Genomic DNA, 21,505 nt, shown 5'->3' with positions numbered 1-21,505 from the left:
CTTTTCTTTTCTTTCTTTTCGAGATAGGATCTCACTCTGTTGCCCAGGCTGGAGTACAGTGGCGTGATCACAGCTCACTGTAACTTCGAACTGCTGGGCTCAGGGTAACCTCCTGCCTCATCCTCCTGAGTAGCTACGATTACAGGTGCCCATCACTATGCCTGGTTAATTTATGTTTTTTTGTAGAGATGGGGTCTCACTCTGTTGCCCAGGCTGGTCTGCCTTTTCATTTCAATGTATAGACATTTTACATTTTTACATCACTTGAACCCAGGAGTTCAAGACCAGCCTCAGCAACATGGCAAAACTCCATCTCTACCAAAAATAAAAAAAATTAGATGGGTGTGGTAGGATGCACCTGTAGTCCTAGCTACTTAGGAGGCTGAGGTGGGAGGATCACTTGAGCCCGGGAGGTCAAGGCTTCAGTGAGCCATGATTATGCCACCACACTCCAGCCTGGGCAACAGAGACCCTGCCTCAAAAAAATTTTTAAAAAGTAGATTTTTTTTCTACTGAAAAATCATACACAGTATATCAACTACGCTGAGGGGCATTCACATTGTTTCCAGTTTGTTGTGGCCACATTAACGCTACTATAAATATTACTGTACTCAGATTCTTATACAGCAGTACTTTTCCTTATATATTAGAAGTACAAGCTAGATTCTCATGAGTGGAACGACTGTGTTGAAGAGTATGTATACAGATACTCCTGTAAGTCCTGATAAACCCATCATAAATTAAAAATATCATAAAGTTGAGAATGCATTTAATACACCTAATCTACCAAACATCATAGCTTAACCTAGCCTACCTTAAACATGTTCAGAACACACACATTAGCCTACAGTTGGGCAAAATAATCTAACACAAACCCTATTTTGTAATAATGTCTCATGCAATTTACTGAATACTATATATGACATTAAACTTGTGACAGTTTTGCACCATAGTAAAGTTGAAAAATCCTAACTCGAACCATTCTAAGTCAGGGACCATCTGTGTATTATATGTGAAGAGATGTTGTCAGTTGGTTATCTCAAGAGGTAGGAATAATCCATATTTCTAACAACAATGTACACAAGTACCTTTTTCCTAGCATCTCTGACAGAAATGGGTGATTTTGATTTTTAAAATATCTTTATTGAGATCCAATCACATACCATAAAATTTACCCTCTTAAAATGTATAATTCAATGGTCTTAGAATATTCACAGAGTCATGCAATGATCACCACCAAGTTTAGGACATTTTCATCACTCCAAAAAAGAAACCCTGTATCATTAGTCAGTCCCCATCACCTCACCATGTCTCAGACCTAGGCACCCATTTATCTGTTTTCTAGATTTGGCTATTCTTGACATTTTATATAAATGGAACCATATAATATGTTTTTTGTGTGTGTGACTGGCTTCTTTCATTTAACGTATGTTTTCAAGTTTCACTCACGTTTTAGCATGCATCTGTACTTCCTTTCCTTTTATTGCTGAATAATACTCTACTGTATAGATATGCTATACATGATTTATCTATTTATCAGTTGAACATTTGTGTTATTTCTACTTTTTGGCTATTAAAAATAATGCTGCAATGAATATCTATATAAGTTTTTGTGTAGCTGCATGATTTTATTTCTCTTGGGTATATAACTAGATTGGAATATTTGGTCATATGGTAACTCTGTGTTTAACCTTTTGAGGAACTGTCAAACTGTTTATCAAAGTATTGTTTTAATTTTGCCAGTTTGATGAGCACTAAATAATTTCACTGAATTTGTAATGTGTACTTCCTCACTGAGTTTGAAGTTCCCTATTCTCATTCACTGGCCATGTCATTTATTTCTAAATAGATTTTCATCAATTTTTTAAATCTTTTTTCTACTGAGTTTTGCTTGCCTTTTATAAACATCCAAGAGTCCTTTGAATATTACAGATATTAAGGAATTTTCTGTTGTCTTCTTTGTAAACATATTTGTCTTGATTGTAACATTTGTCTTTTAACTTCGTGGCACCTGTGTCATATAAAATATTCCATTTTTGTGGGGCTAAATATATCTTCAGAGTTTCAGGGTTCATTAAGAAGTCCTTCTCTACTTCCAGATTATACAAACGATTGCCTATATGTTCTTATAAGATTTTTAATTTTTATTTTACATTGTCTTTATGAAAAAAATTTACATTGCATATAGTATGAAATATAGGCTTACCTGCTTTTCTACTGAAATAAAAATATATTTATCATATATTAAATTATCAAATAAAAAATTTTTCTGGATTCTCTAGGATTCTGGTGTGTTTCAAGCCACAGGTCAGGACTACCTGTTGCTTACAACATCAGTTTAGTAGGCTTTAGCATTTTAAAAAATATAAAATAGAATAAGAAAATAGAGTATATCATACGGAATAAGGATACATGTGTGATAAAACCTTTTATTTCTTTTAACATACACAAACATACACATCAAAGGTCATTATGCATATAAAAGATTTCTTATCATGAATTAGAATCCATAAAGTTTGAAATTCACTCCTCCATGTGTTCCACTGATCCTCTTGTCTATTCCTTTGTCCATATAATATTTTTCTGACTACAGATGCTTTGGGCTAATATTCTGATATCCGGTAAAACAAGTGCCTCTCTTACATACTGTCTTTGGTTATTCTTGGACATTTGTTCTTCCACATAAATCATGTGGTCATTTTTTCCTAACATTAAAAAAGAAACACTTGTTTCTATTCTAATTAGAATTGCTAAATTGGCAGAATTTACACTTACACTTTCATCATATTGTTTATTCGGTATGTCTTTCTGTTTCTGAAACAGTACATTTCTATGATTCTTATTATACAGGTCTATGGTTTACTTGTTAAATCTAATTGTAATTATTTTATAGTTCTCTTCACTGCTATGACAGAAAAATTTTCCCATTTTCATTTCTGTGTGTTTACTGCAAATACAGAGAAGCTATCAATTTTATTTAAGAAGCCAATTTTATTTGGCTATCTCATCACATTCTCTTATTAATTTTATCGTTCATAACTTGAGTCTCCTGGGTTTCCTAGGTATACAATCATATTTTCGAGGATGGCTAGAAAAATGGTAAATAATTTGACAGTATAAAATGGTAGTAGTGAGAATCCTATCTCCTGATTGTAAAAAGCAGTTTAAATATCACACACAAGAAATGAATTACTCAAATGACTGATACTCATTCCTCTCTCTTCTATTTCTTGTTTCTCCTTCTGTTTCAGCCTCTGTCCCTGCTTTGAAAGCTTCCATCTCTCCTGCAGCTTCTAAGTTGTGCTACTAGTGAGAGTCCTTGGCTTCTGGTGCCCGGGTAGTAGGGAAAGGAGGTGGTCCTGGCTTTCAGGGTACCATTAAAAATATGTTATCTATCCATTTAGAGATATGTATATGTAGTACAAGGCAAGATGCTAAAAGAAATACCAAGAAACTGAGACTGTCCAGAAAGATGATAAAATAGGATATATAAGACATAAAAATAAGTAATTCTATTTTAAATAGAAATGACATGTGCTCCAAAACAGGTATAGGTCAAGTATAAGATTATTTCTCATGAAAATAGTTACGGGGGAGATTATGCACTACAATAAAGCTATAACTCAGATATAGATTAAAAAGCTTTTGTGAAACTAGCTGAACCTGATTATCACACGTATTACTATTCTCTTAGGAAAAAAGTTGCAACCATTCATTCATTTATCAAGACAGGGTCCCACTCTGTCACCCAGACTGGAGTGCAGTGCCACAATCTCAGCTCACTGCAGCCTCAATCTGGATCCCAGGCCCAGGAGATTTTCTCACCTAAGCCTCCCAAGCAGGTGGGACTACAGGCATGCACCACCAAGCCCGGCTAATTTTCTGTATTTCTTGTAGACATAGGGTTTTTTATGTCACCCAGGCTGGTCTTGAACTCCTGGGCTCAAGTGATCCACCCACCCTGGCCTTCCAAGGGGCTGGGATTATAGGCATAAGCTACCATGTGCCCAGCCAAAATTTGCTTTTAAATAATGGACTTATCAGTTAATTTCTGACAACATAACTCATATGTTTCTAAAAGACCAGTTGGACCAGCTAATGGTAACAGTACTTAAGTTGTAGTACTGTCAAAAAAGGGAAATAACAAATGGAATAAATGAAGAGTCTGCTATTAACAATGACCTGTCCTGACTACTCTTTTACTGAGAACAGGATTCATTTTATTCAATAAAAATAAAATACACAAATTCCTATCATGTAAAATTTCTTAAAGATAGGTATTGAGTAAAATCAAGCGCTACTGAACTTTAATATAATGTTTGTAATTCAGTGTTAAAATTAACACAGTCTCTTGTACTGCCAAAAAAACCACAATCTAAAATTTTCACCAGGGTCAAAAATTCTTTATCTTGGAATTCACACAGTGTACAATAGCAAAATGCAGCTGTTACATACACCAGGTAGTTTATTGGTTCATTCATGCTATAAAAATATTACTGACATTTCATCTGGTCAACCATCTTAAAGGTTAATTCTTGTTTCCTCTTTCAGATTTTATTCTAGGTGAACTGTTCTGGGCAGATTCTATTTACCTATTCTGAGCAAACCACAAACTGTTTCATTGCTCACTCTTACTGTTAAGAACATATTGACTTGCTGCCTGCTCTGCTGTTTAATTCATTTATGCTGAGAGTCAGGCATGAAGACAGAATTTTAAATGTGACATTTGCAGACTGTTAGGTCATTTAAGCTCTGACAACACTAGGGAATTCCTGACATATAAACTGGATCTGATTACCAAGCACAGACGAGCTTCCCAAAGGAGCAAATTTCTGATCATTTTTTTTAATTTCTCACAGAATTGCAATACTAAATTTTAATGTCAATGAAAAATATATATAGCCAACATTTTAAAGTAAAAGCCTCTGTTTGTTTCAGTAAAGTTCAAACTGGCACTTCTAATCAATACATATCAGCTAAATAAAAATTATTTTGATGGAAAAAGGCATATGGAAAAACTCACAATAACAATCAACGTTCATAACAATTCTGAGACAGTCTGCCATTTAAGGGCTTTTAATATTTACTATAATATGTAAAGTTCTGAAAATTCTGCTAGGTCTAAAGGCTATAACTCTAGTCAACAGACCATTTAAAATTATTAGATTCTGGCCCAGCAGGGCAGAGGTTATATACTGTCAAATTATAGTACAAAGTCTAAGCTTACATACTTAAAACACTGCCTTTTCAACAATTATAGTTATGTAGAAAGGATGATAAAATCATTATAATTGGAAATAAACAAATTGCCCACATGACATGCAGAATTACACTTCACAAGGGTTGACAATGGGGCGGGGTAAAGGATGTAGGGCAAGACTGTTTTCTCTTTTTAGCGACTCCAAAAAATTACACTCAATAATATTTTTGCAGCTCTTTTTCCTTGTCACTAAGTACTATACACAATGGGTCAAAATGAAAGTTTTCTGAAATTAAATTTCGTAGTGAAATAATGCACAAAAGATAATCCTTATTTTATCCCATATTTTATGTAAGTAAGAATTCTGGTGTTAAACAGCAAGTAGCCTTTTAATATTGTGCTTCAAATGGGACTTTCAACTGTAACAGGGGTAGTCTAAATAGGGATAGACAGCCCAGAATGCCTTTCAGCTACAGCACATTGATTCTGAAAACCCTAACAAAAGCAATTACTTTTCAGAGATTAAAAATCTTGTTTCTTTCAAAAGAATAAAATGGAACGCAAACCTGGTGTATTATCTGAGCTACAGGAAGTTGTTCAGCGTATTTCAGAGGTTCCATTAGTTCCTCATCCATCTGGTCTTCCTTATAGCTGGAAAAAGAGAATTTAAAAACACAAAGCTAAGGCAAATACTATTTTGAAATATGGCAAATATTTAAATACGTCAAATATGAAATATAGTAAAATGCATATATTTAAGTTTTTGAAATAATCGGTATTTATCAACAATCTTTGAAACACTACCATTGAAAAATTGTAAATGACTATAAAGGTATTCAGACTACGTTAAGTAACTATGCAATAAAATTAGCTAACATCACTTAATGTTCTCAGATCCTGTCGTTCTCTGAGACAAAAATGTTTCAGTACACTCTGTTCAAAAGAGGGTGTTTCTTTCATAGCCCTTAAAGGTATTCAAAACCTGGCTCCAACCAAACTCAAGCCTCATCTCCAGCAACCCTTTCTCTACTTAACAGTCTACTATTTTAGTTATATTTTACTGGCCAAACCCCACTGGGCCTTGCACCTCCAGGAGAAAGACCTTAGGAGAAATCAATCCTGCTGACATCATCTAGCCTCCAGACTGTGAGGAAATACATTTATGTTGTTTAAGCCATCCAGTCTCTGGTACTTTGTTATGGCAACCCTAGCAAACTAATACCTATTAGCATTAGGTATTTTTACCTCAATTAAAAAATAAACCAAAGTAAATACTCATTAACCAAACCACACACACACACACACACACACACACACACACACACAACTTGCTTTAAAGCATTTCACAGTGTATCTTTTAAAAGTTTATTCACTTTATGTATAAAAACACATACAGGCTGGGTGCGGTGGCTCATGGCTGTAATCCCAACACTTTGGGAGGCCGAGGGGGGTGGATCACTTGAGGTCAAGAGTTTAAGACCAGCCTGGCCAACATGGTGAAAGCTCGTCTTTACTAAAAATACAAAAATTAGCCAGGCGTGGTGGTGCACACCTGTAGTCCCAGCTCCTTGGGAGGCTGAGGCAGGAGAACTGCTTGAACCCGGGACATGGAGGTTGCAGTGAGCCGAGATCATGCCACTGCACTCCAGCCTGGGAGACAGAGCAAAAGTCTGTCTCAAAACAAACAAACAAACAAACAAAAAAACACAAAACACACAAACACACACATACATGCACACAGCAACAAAAGAAAAACAGACAAACTCTATAGACATCATCAAATTTTAAGACTTTTTTGTTTCAAAGGACACAATCAAGAATGTAAAAACAGTCTACAGAATGGGAGAAACTCTTTGTAAATCATATAACCAAAAAAAGACTTATATTAATAAGAATGCATAAATACAACTCAAGAATAAAAAAGGGAACAACTCAGTATTTTTCCTTCCTTATCGAGGACATTCTTAAGTGCAAATGATGTATTTTTGTTTGTTTCTTTTCTACTGTGGTCAGCAATGGGAAAAATGCAGTGACCACTTATGCAGTTTGGTTCCATGCCTTGATTCCTGTTAAGGCACCAGCAGTTTTAATAAATATCTTCTGAAAAAATAAAAATTAAATCACCGACATTAATTCTAAGAGTATAAAAGAAATATGACAAAGTCACTCTTCATTGGTTATTCCAAAAATCTAAAATAACAATGTATAAGATGAAATACATTTTTTTTTCTCACAAAATGTCTCTTAGTCAATATAAAAGATATCTTTAGATATACAAAAATATTTGAAATCTGGCAATTTGTTTTGAATAACTTTTTATAATGCCATGTAGCTGTTATGAAAAATTCCAAACATGTTTCTATATTTTTTATATTATTTTCACAGGATCATTTAGAAGTGAGCTGCAGATACCATGACAGTTCACATCTAAATATTTCAGCAAAATATTTATCAACCAAGGATATGTCTGAAATGTTTCTTAATAACTGCAGCACTTTTTCCAAATGCAATTCACAAGTAATCTTGAGTATCACTATGGATATATGAGTATTTTACTTATCCAATGTTTCATAATCAATTAAAATGATTACTCATTTCTATAATTTCTTAAAAACATATGTCCACTGCTTTCTTGCTTTATTTTGATATCAAGAAGTGTGATGCTAAGTTGGTTCTATGTTAATTATTTTCATTTTAAATTATTTTTAATTTTTAAATTACTAATTTTTTGGCTTAGAAGCTCAGACGGCCTTTATTTGCCCTTTTGTTTTAAGGTCTAATACTATAATACATCTTAAAAGTTGATTGTTATACATCAAGTTTCCCAGGTACACGGGAAACAGGAGTCCTTTCAATATGGAAATTCAGATCTCATTTTATTTCAAAAAATGTTTTATTATAACTTTAAATACCGTATCTGTTAATTTTCCACTTATTTCCTAGTTCAAGGTGTTGAACTAAATATATGCAAAATTCTCTCTTTCTGATCCTTTTCATTTCTCTTATTTCACTTTCATTTTCTTGGCTCTTTCTATTCGTCTTTTATTGAACTTCTGGAATATCTATCTTCCCTTGTCTACCTTGTAATTTACTTTTCATTTCTGAGATGATTTTTGTCTTTTTTGACCATTTACTTTCCTGAGTTCAGTCAACTGCTGTTTCACACATCTTCCTGTTTGTCCATTTCAACTGTGAGTTTTTGAATATCTGATTCATGGTATCCTTTCATAATCAATTGCTTGTTTAATATAGGTTATTCATGTTCAGATGTTTCATTTCAGTTTTCCTGTTTTGTAATTTTTCTTTGATTTCTTTCCTTCCTTTTTATTTGTGCTTTCATTCTGTGTGTGTGTGTCATTTACTAAGAAGATCTGATTTTAATTTTGTTTTATACTTATTGTAACTTTGTAAAGGTGCTGGCTTCTTTTTCTGTTGAGGATTATTTGTATTGGCTTTTTCAGAATCAGCAGTAACAAGTTATCTTGCCATGGAGGGTGAAGGGAGGCAAGCTGACTTACTAGGTTTCTCAGTTCAAGAGCACCCTCTTCTGTGGCTTCACTGAAGTGTAGTTGCTTTAATAAGTGGCGCTTTTTGTGGTGGGAGGGGCAGGATTTGTCTTAAAAAAATTGTCTTGTTCCCATAGTGCCCTTATCTTCAGCTACTTTCTTTCCTTTCACCACCATGACTCCAAGGGACACTGCTGTCCCACTCTGTCCTTTGCAAGTAGTCTTCCATTATCCCAGAATTCATGCTTTCCCAAGACTGTCACCTAAGGTCATTCATACATTCTAAGCCCCATCTTGCAAATCATTATTAGTCAGGTCTCTGACAAACCATATATAATTCAGATAGAGAAAACTACAAATATTAATTTCAATTTACATGTGACAGCCATCCTAAAGGAACCTGGAACTTTTCTCCTGTGAAATGGTAAAGTTCTCTTTTCTTAAAGTCATCCAAGTGTTCCTTTTACTTAACATTTTAAGTCATTTCAGAAGCCCCCCTAAAAGAATGTTTTTCCATGATCTCTTTCCAAGATCCTTCACTAAGAAAATCTATTTAAATAACTTAATAAGGGAGTAATTTCTACATGGAAAAAGCTGTATATTCCTTATTTTGCTTTACTATTTTTTTAAATAGAGTTTTTGTAGAAGATAACACATGGTATTTACTTACTTTATAAAAGGATTTTGACTTCAATAGAGTCATACTACCATCTCAAATGAAAAGGCAATTAAAATACTGTCCAAATCCTCTGCATAAATAAAATTCTCCTGGCAAATTATGAAGCCTATGAAGTTAGTCTTTACAATCCCCTGTGCTTTCTGGTGTTTTCTATATCCTTTTTCTCTTTCACATCCAGTGCCCAAAAAATATTTCTCTTCTGTGCTATTCAAGCACCCTAAAATAACACTGTAAAATTATTTACTGTGTCCATACAGAAGGTTATCTCTAACTCAGAAAGAGTAAAGTTTATATTCTAGAGTGCCACACTGAGATCAGACAATTCATGTATAAAATAACATACAGCCAGGTATGATGGCATGTTCCTATAGTCCCAGGTACGTGGGAGATTGAGGAGGAAGGATCACTTGAGCCTAGGAGTTAGAGACCAGCCCGGGTTACATAGTGAGACCCTATCACAAATAAATAAATAAACATAAAATTACATAGCTTATTTCAGGTTGAAGGCCAAAGCATCTTTCCAAACACTGGAAATAAAGCCAACAAACTGAACAAGAAAGCAGAGACACTGTGCTATGCTAGATATAAACTAAAAATTAAGAATATCAATAATAATTAAAGACACATCATCTAGAGTAATGCAAAATCATTAGGAAGAAATTCTCTACACATACCAAAAACAGGAAGGTAGACAAATAGTTAGTATAACCTGTTTTGAAAATATGGCTCAAAGAAGCACTTGCAATTAAAAGGAAATAATAGAGAAATCAAATTAACTTCTTCCTAGAATCTTTGGAAAAAAGGATAGAAAAATTCATACTCCTAAACTGCATTTTTAAATGTTCAAATAGTCATATAATAGATAACGCATATTGTACAAGATATAATTGACAAACTTGAAAATTTAAAGACACTCCAAGTGAAGAAAACTGAAGTTTATTGGTCAATGCAGACAAACACAAAAGGCTACTACAAATTCAGACAGGTCCCAAGAGTCACTAAAGCTTATTTTTGTGAAAACAGGCTATATAGCAATGATAAAACAATCTAATACATTACTTCCCTCGAAATGAGATCACCTCCAAACTCCCTGCATCACTATTTTTTAATTATCAAACTAAAAACTTGTGAGAAAAGATATGAAAATAGAACTTCAGTTAAAAGCTACTTTAAAGAAGCACAAGAAAGACGGTAAGCCAGAGAAAAAAGACTTAATATGAGGCAGAGAACAGCAAGTTAAGTCCAAAGAGAACTAAGGTTACACTAATTTATGGCCCAACTGTTGAAATGCATCTTATTTACTGTCAGTTTCCAATGTAGTATAAAAATGCACACACTAGTTAAATAAGAAGACCTGTCAAGCAACTCAGTAAAGCTAATATAATAAAATCCCAGAAAAGCAAACTCTTGTTCTCATTTGAGAGACTTTAAAAGTAACTCCTTGTTTGGTAAAAATTACAGGCAGGCTTTCCAGAAGTTCACACAACCAGCCAACTTGAATGCACAAGGAACTATCTGTGTAGAGTCAAAGGCAATTCTAAAATACTAGTGTAGAGTTCTGGGGGATATCAGAGAAAAAACTTGTCAAAATTATTGAGCACTTACTCTGAACTCTACTAAATCTATCAGGAGTTAATGTACATTGTTCTAGTCATTTTATTTTGCTTTTACCATACATATTTAAGTACACATGAAAAATACATAGAATATCTACAAATCATTTCATTAATAAATTATACAGTAAAATTCAGCAACTAGCTTTTTTCATTCAAATGTGAGGTCAAATGTGACCTGTCACCTGTTTCTGTATGTCCTGTGAGCTAAGAATGGCTTTTATGTTTTTGAATGGTTAGAAAAAATAAGTCTAAAGAAGAATAACATTTCATGACTAGTGAAAATTACACAAAATTTGAATTTCAGTGTTGTACTATAACAGCAGAGTTGCATATTTACAACTGAGACCATATGACCTATAACCTACAAATGCTTTAAATATTTACTATCTGGCCCTTTACAGAAAAGTTGCCCAACCCATACATTAGAATAATTATTTAGAAGTGGACTTGCTGGGTCATAAGTTATATACATTTTAAATTTTGCTAGAAACAAGTAAATTGCTATCCAAAATGGCCGCATCAACGTATACTGCCACCAGAAATGAGTAAGTTCCCATGTAGAGGACTACGTGCTCACAAACAGGGTGTTCCTGATAAGTCCTGCTCTCGCAAACGAAGCAAGGCGTTCCCCATAAGTCCTGCTCTCGCAAACGAAGCAGGGCGTTGGGGGCCTGTTTATATGTAAATATCTTGAAAATCCAGAAAGTCAGGGAAAGGTCAGAAAAACAATAATGTGTCTTGTGACTTGGCAACATTCCACAAACGACTGTATAAAATAAAGCAGAGCGCGCCACTCGATGCGGCCGCCATGTTTGTCTTGTCTTGTGTTGTCTTGTGTGTTCATTCCTTTGTTTAGGAAACACGTGGACCCCAACATTCCCATTTCCTTTCAACATCACCACCTAAATTTCTGTAAGAAATAGTATCTCATTGTTTTAACGTCCACTTCCCTTCTAAAATCACCTTTAGGTGATCACTAACATGAGTCTTTTTCTCTTCTTAAACTGTATTTCTTTTTTCTTCTATTTGGTTTGTCTTTTAAAAAATTAATATTTAGAGTTATTTTGATAATCTAGACAGAAATTCTTTGAAATAGATGTTACAAATAATGTCACCACACTTTTTCTTCTCTTTTAACTTTGTTTGCACTTTTTTTTTTTGCTATATGATATTCTATTCCATTAGTCTTTGACAATCTTTTTTTATTAGCCATAATTTGAGTAGTGTGACACCTTTCCCTACTCCTAAGCAAAAAAAAAAAAAAAAAAAAAGTTATTCTGCAATAATTCTGATGTTTCCTTTTTGCATTTTTATCTTTAATCCATTTGTATTTTGTTTTTACGTACAGTGTAAAGGGAAAATTTAATTTTGTTTGTTTCTCCATGGCAAACCAATTGATTCAACATAGAATTTTCTGACTTACCTATCCTTTCCTCCAAGTAAAACCATATCTGTCATACATATATTGTTATGCATGAGTCTCTTTGGGGGCTTTATAATATGTTGTATATTTATTTACATAATCTGAACCAATATCACATTATCTGAATCACCACAACTTTAAAACAGAAAATCCTGGTGTCAGATATACTAAATGCCTCTCCCACCACTACTGTTCATACTCCGCAGTCATCCAAATGAGTTTGGCTTTTTGTTCCTTTACTAGTCCACATGAATTTGACAGCCAGCTTATTAAGTTCCATGAAGAATCCTACAAAGGCAGAATGTAGTAATAGTTAAGAGAGCATACCTGGAGTCAGACAGCTAGCACTTCCACTTATGAGTTGTGTGACCAGATACAAACCTCTCCACATCTGTAGTCAAATATAAAATGACTACATACTCCATAGCTGTTTTGAGGATTAAACAAGTTAATAAATTCAAAGTGCCTAAAATAGTGCTGGTATTTATTAAATACTGGAAGTCTAAGAGAAATTGAATTGCATTTATTTACAGATAATTTAGATAAAATTATATGATAATTTATTCTCATCCCTAAACATGTTTCACCTCTCCATTTATAGGTGTTCCTTTATGATCTATAATTAATTTTATTTTGTCTCCATAAAGAAGATGTACAACTTTTAAGATGTATAATTGGGTGGCTTATAGCTTTTGTTGCTTATTTTGTATTAATATACCTATAGATACATGCATATATCTATTATATATAAATAATATAGGCATATATACTATTGATTTCCATGTAATGATCTTTTATCTGGCAATCTTACTAAACTCTCTCATTAAATTTAATATTGGTAGATTCACTTAGATTTTTCTATTATACAGCATCTGTGAAAAAAAGGAAGGGAGAGTTCCTGATCCTCACACCTCCTATTTCTTTTCCTTACTCCATTAGTTGAGATTTTTTGTGCAGTAACAAATAGATGGGATTATAGCACGTATTCTTATCTCATCCCTGATTTTCATCGAAATGCTTCTATAATTTCACATTATATAAAGTTTGCTGCTAGTTTAGACACATTCCCTTTATTATCTCCCGTTTATCTGGAGTGTCTAAGTTACATTGCCTTTTTAAAAAACATTATCATTTATGATTAATGATTTTATTCAAATGTTTTTTCTGTATCTACTGAAATAATTACAAACTATTTCTCATTTAATGTATTGATACGATGAAATACACTAATATATTTTCTAATCCTGAATCATTCCTCTCATTTTAAGATAATTTCTATTTGGTCATGAAATGTTTTTATTTATACACTACTGAATTTGAATTTTATTTAAGATTTGTACATCTGTGATCACAAGTGAGGCTGGCTCTCTATTTTTTTCATTCCCTCTTTGTCTAGTTTTGGTTTCAGAATTATATTTGTTCCACTGAACGAGGTAGGAAGATTTTTTATTCTGTTCATATTATGTCAGCACCTCAAGTGGTTAATAAATGTCAAATGTAAAAACCATCTAAGCCTGCTGTCTTGTTTGCAGTTTGTTGGGAAAGGGAACATATTTTTTACAGTTAAAAAAGGAGCAGTATCTTTCAGTTGAAGGCTTAATTTATTTCTTTTACTTACTTTTTTTCTAAATCTAAATATTACGTTAGCCACATCCAAAGTGATTTTTGTATCCTTATATTGAAAATGTCTCATGTAAATAGCACATTTTTAGGTTATGTTTTTAATTCAGTATGACCACTTTCTTCTTTGAAATAGGGTACTTGGTCCAATTATATTTAATGTAATAACTGATATAGCTGGCTTTACAACTACTACCTATTTTCTATTTCCCATCTGTTTGAATTTCCTTTTTCTTTTGAAACAGCCAAATATTTTATTAAATCTTTTTTTCTGCTATGAACTTGATAGGCGTATTTTTACCATTATCGTAGCAATTACATTAGGACATCCAACTTGGACTTGGTAGTCTAATCAAACTCTTCAACATTATCATTTCTTCAATAATAGTAGTACCTTACACTTTGACTCCATTTATCCTCCTGCCTTTGGTCTTATTATTGTCATATATTTTAATTCTATGAATACTTTAAACTCAACAAGATTGTGTGGGTTTTTGTCTAATTAAGTCAATTATTTTAACTGATATATTCACTGATTCTGGCTCTCTTCATTCTTTACTGAATTTTGCTGTTTCTCTTTATAATCATTGCTGGCTGAAGAATTTCATTTAGTTTTATTTTATTTCAAGTGCATTGGCAACAAATTCTCTATCTGAAAAACATCTTGATTTCATCTTCATTTATGTAAGATATTTTTGCTGTGTAGAGAATGATAGGTTAAAAGTTTTCTTCCTTTCACCACTTTAAACGTGTCTTTCTATTGTTTTATGGCTCTCATTATAATAATATGTCAGTATTAAAGATAATGTCAGCCTTTCCTTCTCTGTCAGGCTTTTAAATTTGTTCTCTATGTTTTTTCAGCATTTTGACTACGATGCAGCAAACTGTGGTTTTCTTTGCATTCATTTTGCTTACAATGAATTAACTGAATATGTGATCCGATGTATTTCATTAGTTTAGGAAAATGTCTATTATCACTTTAAATATTGTCTCTTCTTCTTTATTTTCAATCTGTCATCTAGTTTGGGACATTATTTACACATATGTTGGACCATTTTTCTGTATCTAACATGTCTCGTACTCTTTTCTGTTTGTTTTTTCCTGTACTTCAGTTTCAATATTTTCTATCGTACTGTCTTCAAGTTCACTAATTCTATCATTTTCTGTATCCAATTTGCAGTTAAGTCATCGATTGAGTTCTTAATTCCAGACACTATATTTTTCAATACTAGAATGTTCTTTATTTTAGTTCTACTCATATTCTCTGATGAAACTCCCCACCTTTTCATCTATTTGCCAAGAATATTTTTCCTATTTTCTTGAACATCTTAAACATAGTTATTTCAAAGTTTTTGTCTACTACGTCCAAGTTCTGGATCACTTCTGAGTTTGCTTCTATATTCTGTTTTTTTGTTTTTCTCTTGGTATATGATTACAGTATACTAGAAATTTTTAATTGATGGGTATAGGAAACTGCATACTTAAGAAAGGTTATATACAGTGTTATTTTCCACTTGAGAAGGTCCGTGTGTTCTTCTGCTGGGCAGTTAAGAGTGATACTCTGATCACTTTTACTCATTCAGGGACTGAGCTGAATTTAGACCACCTGGAAATTTTGATAAGACTAATTCATTACACCTTAATGTGGCCCTATTTTAATGGTGAAGCCCTTCAAGGTTTTCAGTTGAGAGCCTGGCAGGTTTTGTTTCAACACAGAGAGAGTAAGACTATAGAGATTTCTACTATACTGTTCAAAGGTTTCTGACTTAGATTTTTGGACTATTGTCCTGCACAGCTTAAGGATTTGGTATGCCAGCCTCACTGAACTGCCAAAAACTATACTCATCACTCTGTCCCCATTAGTAACCCTTTAACAGAGGCCAAGCCCAAATTCTCACCTGTAGCGCAGAGGTATGTGACTTTTCTATGCAACTAATCACCTCAATCATAGTATGAAAGCAACCATGATGATATGTAAATCAATGAATAAGGCTCTTTTCCAATAAAACTTTATTTTAAAAAATAGGCAATAACAAGATTTGGCCCATGGGCCATAGTCTGCTGACTTCTGCTTTTGCTACACTGGGAAAAAGCAAGTGTACCCAAGAGAAAAAAGTGGCTAGAAACCACTAGTTTCAATCTCCACAGCTGTCAGCTCTTACCTGGTATGTTCTTAAGGGGCTCTCATCCTGAAGATGTTTATCTCTTCAGTAATACAAGACTAGTAAATTCATAGCTCTGGTTATCAGATGTTTTTTGCTTAGTAATTTAGCTTCCCTTTAGTTTTAGAATTTGGCAAGTATTTTGAAAGGAAAATTGGTAACATAACTGAGACAAATATCTTGAAAAGGAAAGTTATTTTTTGAGTGAATGACAATTTTGTCACTCTAGCCTAACACAGTCACCAAAAATGTTGCTGGTGAAATTTCTCTATACTCTAGCAATGGCCCGCTGCCAAGCCCAGATTCTCAACCTTTGGTCTACTCCCAGAATTGGCAAATGATTACAGAGAAAAATTGGCTACAGATTCTCAGTTCATCTCTGAGAATTTTCCCCAAATCTGGAATTTTAGATTCTCAGTGCTCATTGCTTCTGCAACTGATATTTTTAAAAATACAATTTAATCTGTCTTTCCTAATTGTTCTTGATGAGTCCATAAGCCTACTGCAAAGTATTTCATCCTATTCAGAAGTAGAAATTGTACACTACTACTTTTGATATTTTCATTATCACTTAGTCCCAAGTATTTTTTTAAATTTTCATAGGTTTTTAAGTATTATTCTAAGAATTATTCAAAGAGTGTTCTTAAATTCCCAAACATATGTGTTTTAAACAATTCTTTTTTACTACTGATTGTAACTATTACACTGTGATCCAAAAAAAAATGCTCCTTAAGATTCCAACACTTTACGTTATTAAGACTTACTCTTTTGGCCTAGTATTGGTTGACATTTGTAAATGTTACAGTTGGTCTTAAGGAGAATATTTATTCCCTAATTGTTCAATTTCTTGGCTCAAATTTATTGATTATGTTGCTTACATTTTCAATTTTTAAACTTTTGGATGCATCTTTTATTGGTTTCGGTACTGTAATACTAAAATATTCCATTACAATGATAAACTTATCAACGTGTTTTTTAAATATGTAAATTTTTGCTTTAAACATTTTGTGGTTATATTACTAAGTAATTAAGAGTTTAACATGCTTTTCTCTTCCTGATGAGATAAACTTTTACTTAGTTACCTTGCTTATGATTAATAATGTTATATGCTGTATACTCTATGTACTATGTGCATACACATATATGTATATGTACTATGTATATATTACACACTATAAGTATTTAAGCTTTCTTTTGGTGAGCTGTGGCCTAGTAATCCTTTCAGTTTCAACTATTTAATATCATTATATTTTCTGTCTGTAGTTATGCCTCTTTTTATTCTAATACAGTATTCTGTTATAAACTATTACTATTCACTTACTTAAATTTATTGTGATTAAAAAATTATCACTATTTCTCTTCACTCCTTTACTGCCTTCTCTTGATTTTTTAATTTCATTTTTTCTCCTGCAACATTTCTGATCTTATCTCCTCCATTTCTATTCATTTATTAGTCACTCTAAAAATGTAAACTGCCTACTTTCCTCACTGTCTAAAGCTATTAAAATTTACAACCCTTTTCCCAAAAATTAAACCTTTTACCCAAAGGAAAAAAAAAATCTGAAACTCCAGAATACTTCAACCAATCACTTCCTCTTCTCCTACATAATGTTGTTATTAAATACATTAATACTTTGGTTTATCTTACTCCCCCAAATAATTATTATCATTGTCATTATCATCATAATTATACAATATATTCAGTTTTTGCTTATATTTACTCACACTTCACCAATTTATTACAGCATTCCTATTTACACTCAGACCTCTCTTCTGTTTCATTTTCCTTTTTCAAAAAGCGCATCCCTTTAGGTATTAAGGTGTATTGATGTCAAATACTCTCAGCTTTTGCATGTTTGAAAATGTCCTTATTTTTCGTTCAGTCTTTAATGGTAGTTAAGCTAACTTAAATTCTAAGCCAACAGTAATTTTCTCTCAGCAGTTTATTGGTCTTACTCTCTAGTATATTTTGGTTTCCGCTGTTGCTATTAAGATGTTTGCTGTCAACTTAGTTGTTACCCATTGTAGATACCATTTTTCTCTTTGACTGATTTTTAAATCTCTTACGTACTTAGGGGATTCTAAAATGTTCACATAAAGTATGAACTCTGTGTATTGTTCTTTGGATTTGTTGAACTACCTTCAAAATGCAAAAGTATAAGCCATTATCTCTCATTGCCTTTTGCTCATCCTATATTTTCTTCTCCCTGGAACTCTAATTAGACATAGCCAACAGTTTCCAATATTATCTTCATGTCTCACAGCCTGTCTTAACACTTTTCATCTCTGTCTATATTTCATACTGAGTTATTTCTTTACATCTCTTATTTTACTATTTCTCCTTTCAAGTATGAGTTATCTTACAAAAATCATTAAAATCTTTTACTCCTTCCTATATCTATTCATACCTTTTTGAGATACGACTTTGTAGCTCCTTCTAAGAAAAGATATAGTCTGTTTTTCCAGCCCTTGAATTTTACTTGGATTTGTGATTCCTTCTGCACAATAGGATGCAGCAAGAATAACAGGGCTCCAGTTTAAAATCTTGGCCACAAAAGGTCTTGCACACTTTTGGGACCCATGGATAACCTCCTGGAGGATAAAGGACCACATAGGAGCTGAATCAACATCAAAAGCCCCAGATATGTGAGACAGTATAGCCAAAAATTAGAAGTCACTCACTCAACCCAAAGATGACAAATTCTGAGAAAGCACAATATAAACTAGAAGAACCATGCAGGTTGAGCCCATCCTAAATTGTCAACCCTCAGAATCAAAAGCTAAATATGTGGTTGTTATTTAAAGACATTAAGTTTTGGAATGATTTTTGATGTGTCAATACCTCAATAATATGTCTACTATTTAATCTGTTTACTACATTTTTAATTTGAATAACTGTGGTTTACAAATAGGCAAGTCTATCTGGCCTTTTCTAAATACGCCTCATCATTCTTTATCATGTTGTAACCCTTGTGTAATCCTTCATTTCCTTCTTTTATTTTTATTTTCATTTTTATTTGTTTTGTTTTTTTTTTTTTTTTTTTTTGACACGGAGTCTCACTCTTGTCACCCAGGCTGGAGTGCAATGGCACGATCTTGGCTCACTGCCACCTCTGCCTCCTGGATTCCAGCAATCCTCCTGCCTCAGCCTCCCAAGCAGCTGGGATTACAGGCGCATACCACCACACCCGGCTACTTTTTGTATTTTTGGTAGAGACGGGGTTTCACCATGTTGGCCAGGCTGGTTGGGAACTACTGACCTCAAGTGATTTGTCCACCTCGGCCTCCCAAAGCACTGGGATTACAGGAGTGAGCCCCCACGCCCAACCTCTTTTATTTAAAAAAAAATAATTTAAATGGTTATTTTGTATTTTGTAATTGATAATTCATATATCTAATGTTCTTGCAGGTCTAATTCTCCTGATTATTCTGTATTGTGTTAAGCAAAATTCTAAGATGACCCTCAAGATTCTGATCCCTTGGTGCTCATATGCCCTGTATTGTCCACTTTCCTGGAGCACAAGCAGGACTATGAATATGATAAACTTCACTCCTATGATAAGGTTATGTTATATGACAAAAGTGAGGGAATTTTGCAAATATAATTAAGGTCTGAAATCAGTTCACATTTAGTTAATCAGAAGGAGTCTGTCCTGAGTGGGCTTGACCTAACCAGGCAAACCACTAAAAGAGACCATGTCCTTCCTAAAGTTAGACAGATTCAAAATAGGAGAGACTACTGCAGGCTTTGAAGACACAAAGGGCCATACTGTGAACTGCCTTTTGGAGGGGCCATGAGGCAAGGACCTAAGACAACTTATAGGAGCTACAGATACTGTTTGGTTAATACTCATAAGAAAATTAGGATTTCAGCCCTGCATATGCAAGGAACTGAATTTTGTCAACAATGAGTGAGCTTGGAAGAGGACGCCAAGCCTAAGATGAGACCACGGTATCAGGTGGTCTTTTTCAGCCTGTGAGACTTCAGGCAAAGAATCTAGCTAACCTGTACCCACACTTGCAGCCTACAGATACTGTGAGATAATACATGGGTGTTGTCTTGCACTGCTGAGTTTGTGGTAGCTTCTTATACAGCAATAGAAAACTAATACTCTTACCGGATTAGCTTGCTTTCTCAAATTGTCTGCCATTTAAGTACATGAACACCTTAATCTGTGAGGATCCTGAGGAACCTCAATTGAGAATGATTCCCAAATTGAATTTGAGTTTGCTTCTGTCTTGCTTTGGGTTGCTATCAATCTGGTATCACTTCAACTGAATTGCTCCACTTTAAATTTCTTGGGCCAAGAAGGTTAACCATGTTAAATCATGTTAGAGTATGACTGATTACATATTCCCAGGTAAACCTCTTTTACCCCCACATCTCTAGCCAAGGCAAGAGAAATGTCCCCATTTTCTTCCTCTCAGGCTGTTAGATTTTATTCCAGCCCACTCTCTGAGGGTAATGAGAAGTTAACGGTTTTATGCAGAGATCTTAAGCTCAACTGTCAACAAATGGATCCACAGTGTTTTGTCCTAACCATCACACAAAGCTATTCTAATCAAAACTCTAGGTTTCTATATTAGTACACATCACTTAGGCAGTCCTGCCTTCCACATTCATTCAGCACTTGGGTTTTAGTGTCTATGTGTTTTTTCCCAAGAGATTTCCCTACTGTTGAGCAAAGTGGACCTTCGTCTGTTGCAAGCCACTGTTCAGCAATAGGCTCCTGCGAATACTTTCTGCTCCTAGATAAAAAGGCCAACAGAATAAGGCACGTGGTCCCCTGTAAAGGCGTCTTTAGATGAAGGTGCAGCTGGAAACACCATGGGTTGGACCAAGAAGGAAATTACAACCCTAAATCACATGAGAGCCCTAAAGCAAGAAAGAGCTCCCATTGATATTCCCTCTTTTTAAAGTAAATCTATACCGTCCTTGCAAAAGGAGACAGAGTCTGAGCTTGCTGCCAACTGTTCAGGGAAGCTGCATGTTTAGAATACCAGCTGTTACTATCTAGAAACACTGTAGGAAGTGGAACCCATGTAGTCCTTACCACTGAATGAGGGGGTGCCACCAGCTCTGCTTCAATCTGGAAGAAGCCAGCAATACTATTCATCAAATGTTGTTTGTCTCTACACACTTACTTTCTTGGCAGCTCAGCTAAGTATTTAAAAAGATATTTTTTAAAATATAATTTATAGAGCATCTAGGTATTTTGTAACAGAATTTTCAGAAAAATCCAGTCAGCAACATTATAAAAGTGAATTCAATTGATTATTCTTTATTATTAACTTCAAA

General features: G+C 33.9%; 1 protein-coding gene across 1 annotated transcript in view; it reads right to left on the bottom strand.

Annotated features, from left to right (window-relative positions):
• The window catches only part of PIGK (phosphatidylinositol glycan anchor biosynthesis class K), a 131,456-nt gene that overhangs the window by 24,419 nt on the left and 85,532 nt on the right, over window positions 1-21,505 (bottom strand). The window contains exon 10 of the mRNA XM_007978242.3: window positions 5,767-5,851. Coding sequence (XP_007976433.3) covers window positions 5,767-5,851 — 85 coding nt within the window. The remainder of the gene's footprint in view (window positions 1-5,766; window positions 5,852-21,505) is intronic.

Source organism: Chlorocebus sabaeus, chromosome 20 (genome assembly GCF_047675955.1).
Source record: "Chlorocebus sabaeus isolate Y175 chromosome 20, mChlSab1.0.hap1, whole genome shotgun sequence".
In the NCBI taxonomy this organism is placed as follows: Eukaryota; Metazoa; Chordata; class Mammalia; order Primates; family Cercopithecidae; genus Chlorocebus; species Chlorocebus sabaeus.
The sequence above is the reverse complement of the archived record's forward strand: the minus strand, read 5'-3'. Positions and strand labels throughout refer to the sequence as shown.